General features: G+C 35.8%; 1 protein-coding gene across 1 annotated transcript; it reads left to right on the forward strand.

Moving 5' to 3' along the window:
* The first annotated feature begins 683 nt into the window (after positions 1–683).
* Positions 684–1,181, forward strand: LOC111785029 (uncharacterized mitochondrial protein AtMg00810-like). Its single transcript, XM_023665511.1, has one exon. It carries the CDS (start codon positions 684–686, stop codon positions 1,179–1,181), a length of 498 nt encoding a protein of 165 aa, XP_023521279.1.
* The last annotated feature ends 1,173 nt before the right edge of the window (positions 1,182–2,354 follow it).

Genomic DNA, 2,354 nt, shown 5'->3' on the forward strand with positions numbered 1-2,354 from the left:
GGTGCAAAGAATCCAGCAAACATGTTGACAAAATGTGTTGATGTTGGAATATTGAGGTTGTGCAAAGCCTCAATTGATATGGTGCCATGAAGATGCTCATGGTCGTTTGAGAATGAAATTCTTGGTTGACTAGATCAGTCTCCAAGTGGGAGAATTGTTAGGTTATGGAGCCTGCTACTTATTTATAGCTTGGTCAACGGTTATATCTGGTAAAGCTATATTTGGTAAAGCTATATCCGATAAAGCTATATATGATAAATAGCTATATATAGTAGATGGTTAAATCTGGTAAAGCTATAATATAGTAAACTGAATTATATATATATCCCGTCCGGTAGAGCTTTCAAAATGTAACTTTATATTCTCTGTATTCTCTCTTGCTGTACATACTTGAAGTCATCAATACAAATTCCTTTTACCAGAGTTCTCCTTGCATTTTCTCTCTCCTGTTCTTTGTGTTCATCTAGATCGAGTGTGTGCGTTATTGTGCGATCCTAACACAAACTTCCCCTACCTCACTGCTTTGGACAAGAGTTTAGAGAGTCTAAATTTCATGAAATTTTCACAAGAACAATCACTATATACAAGAAACGATGGAGCTGAAACACTCATAATTGATCATCGCTGGTACAAGTGGGGAAGACATCAAAGAGTTCAAGCAACAAATGATGAAAGAATTTGAGATGACTGATCTCAGGTTACTCACCTACTACCTCGGTATTAAAGTGGACCAAAGGAAAGATTGTATCATGCTAAAGAAATCGGCCTATGCTGAGAAGGTATTGACAGACTGCAACCCGACCAAGTATCTAATGGATGCAAAGTTACGACTTGAAAAAAATGCTAAAGGAGGTTTAGTGAATTCCACTGTGTATAGCTGCGTTATCGAAAGTCTAAGGTTCTTGACTCATACTTGTCTGAACCTTTTATCTACTGTTGGAATGATGAGTAGGTACATGAAAAAACCTACAATGATGTATCATCAAAAGACTAAGTACATTCCCCTCTATGTGAAGGAAACCACGAGCTACGAACTAAAGTATCAAAGAGGGCGATGTTCTGAAGAATTAGTTGGTTTTACCGATAGTAATGTAATTGGAAACATTGACGATAAAAAAAGCACCATAGGAATGACATTTTACTTCAACATAAATTTGATCTCTAGGCAATCTCAGAAGTAGCGAACTGTAACACTATGTTCCTATGAGGACGAGTTTATGGTTGCAACTGCGGCATCATGCCAAGCATTATGTCTGAGAAAATTGTTGAGCGAAGTGACTAAAAGTGAATTAAAGTCGGTAACTCTCTATGTTGATAACAAATATGTGATTGCGTTGATGAAGAATCAAGTATTTCATGAACGCAGCAAACACATTGACACTCTCTTCCATTTCATCCATGAGTATGTCAAGAAGAGACAGATTGTTGTAGAGTTCATATGCACCAGAGAGCTACATGCGGATATTCTAACCAAGACCCTAGTATTGGTTATGTTTGTAGAAATGCGGGAGTTACTAGGAGTGAAGAATCTCGAACAAAGTCAAGTTCATGGGAGAAATTCTAAGCCAATAAGCTTGACTTAACAAAGGAAGTTACTAACTTATAGACCAATTTTAGGTGAATGGTAAGTAGCCAATGGTGGAGCAAGTTTAGTGATTTATTTAGGAACTTCTTAGTAGTTTTTAATGTAAGAGAAAGTTTAGGAAATTGGTTAGTGTTTTCCCACTCTAAATACTCATGAGATGTACCCTCTATTTACAACAACAAAGAGATTACATGGAATCCCTAGAATTATTGGTGATGATTGTGATGTTAAAATTTTAAGCTTTTTTTAAAGTATTGGGTTAAATTAAGTACCAAATGGTTATTTTCAACTACATGTCATTCTCAGACTCATGGGCAAACTGAGATGGTTAATAGAACATTAGGAGTGTTGCTCAGGGCTATTATTTCTAAGAATATTAAATCTTGGGACGAATGTTTGGATATAATCCATTTACGCCTCTTGATTTGCTTTCTATTCCTTCTAATATTTTTGTGAGTGAAGCAGCCACAAGTAAGACAAATTTGATCAAAACCCTACACAAAGAGGTGAAGGAGAGAATTTGAGAAACAAAATGTCAAAGTTGGTTCAAGAGTTAACAAAGGATGGAATGAACTTCTTTTTAAATCCGGTGACAGGGTTTGGATACATTTTTGCAAGAAGCTATACTCATAACAAATGAAGACAAACTTACATTCAAGAGGGCATGACCCTTACCATGTTCTTGAAAGAATTAACAATGCCTATAAAATTGATATTCTAGGAAAATTTTCAGTACATTCTACTTTCAATGTTGCTGACTTGAATCATT

The sequence above is a fragment of the Cucurbita pepo genome, unplaced genomic scaffold (assembly GCF_002806865.2).
Source record: "Cucurbita pepo subsp. pepo cultivar mu-cu-16 unplaced genomic scaffold, ASM280686v2 Cp4.1_scaffold000336, whole genome shotgun sequence".
NCBI classification, from domain to species: domain Eukaryota; kingdom Viridiplantae; phylum Streptophyta; class Magnoliopsida; order Cucurbitales; family Cucurbitaceae; genus Cucurbita; species Cucurbita pepo.

What these genes read in the sequence shown, in the direction of transcription:
- LOC111785029 (XM_023665511.1), top strand. Translation starts at nt 684, where the DNA reads ATGACTGATCTCAGGTTACTCACCTACTACCTCGGTATTAAAGTGGAC.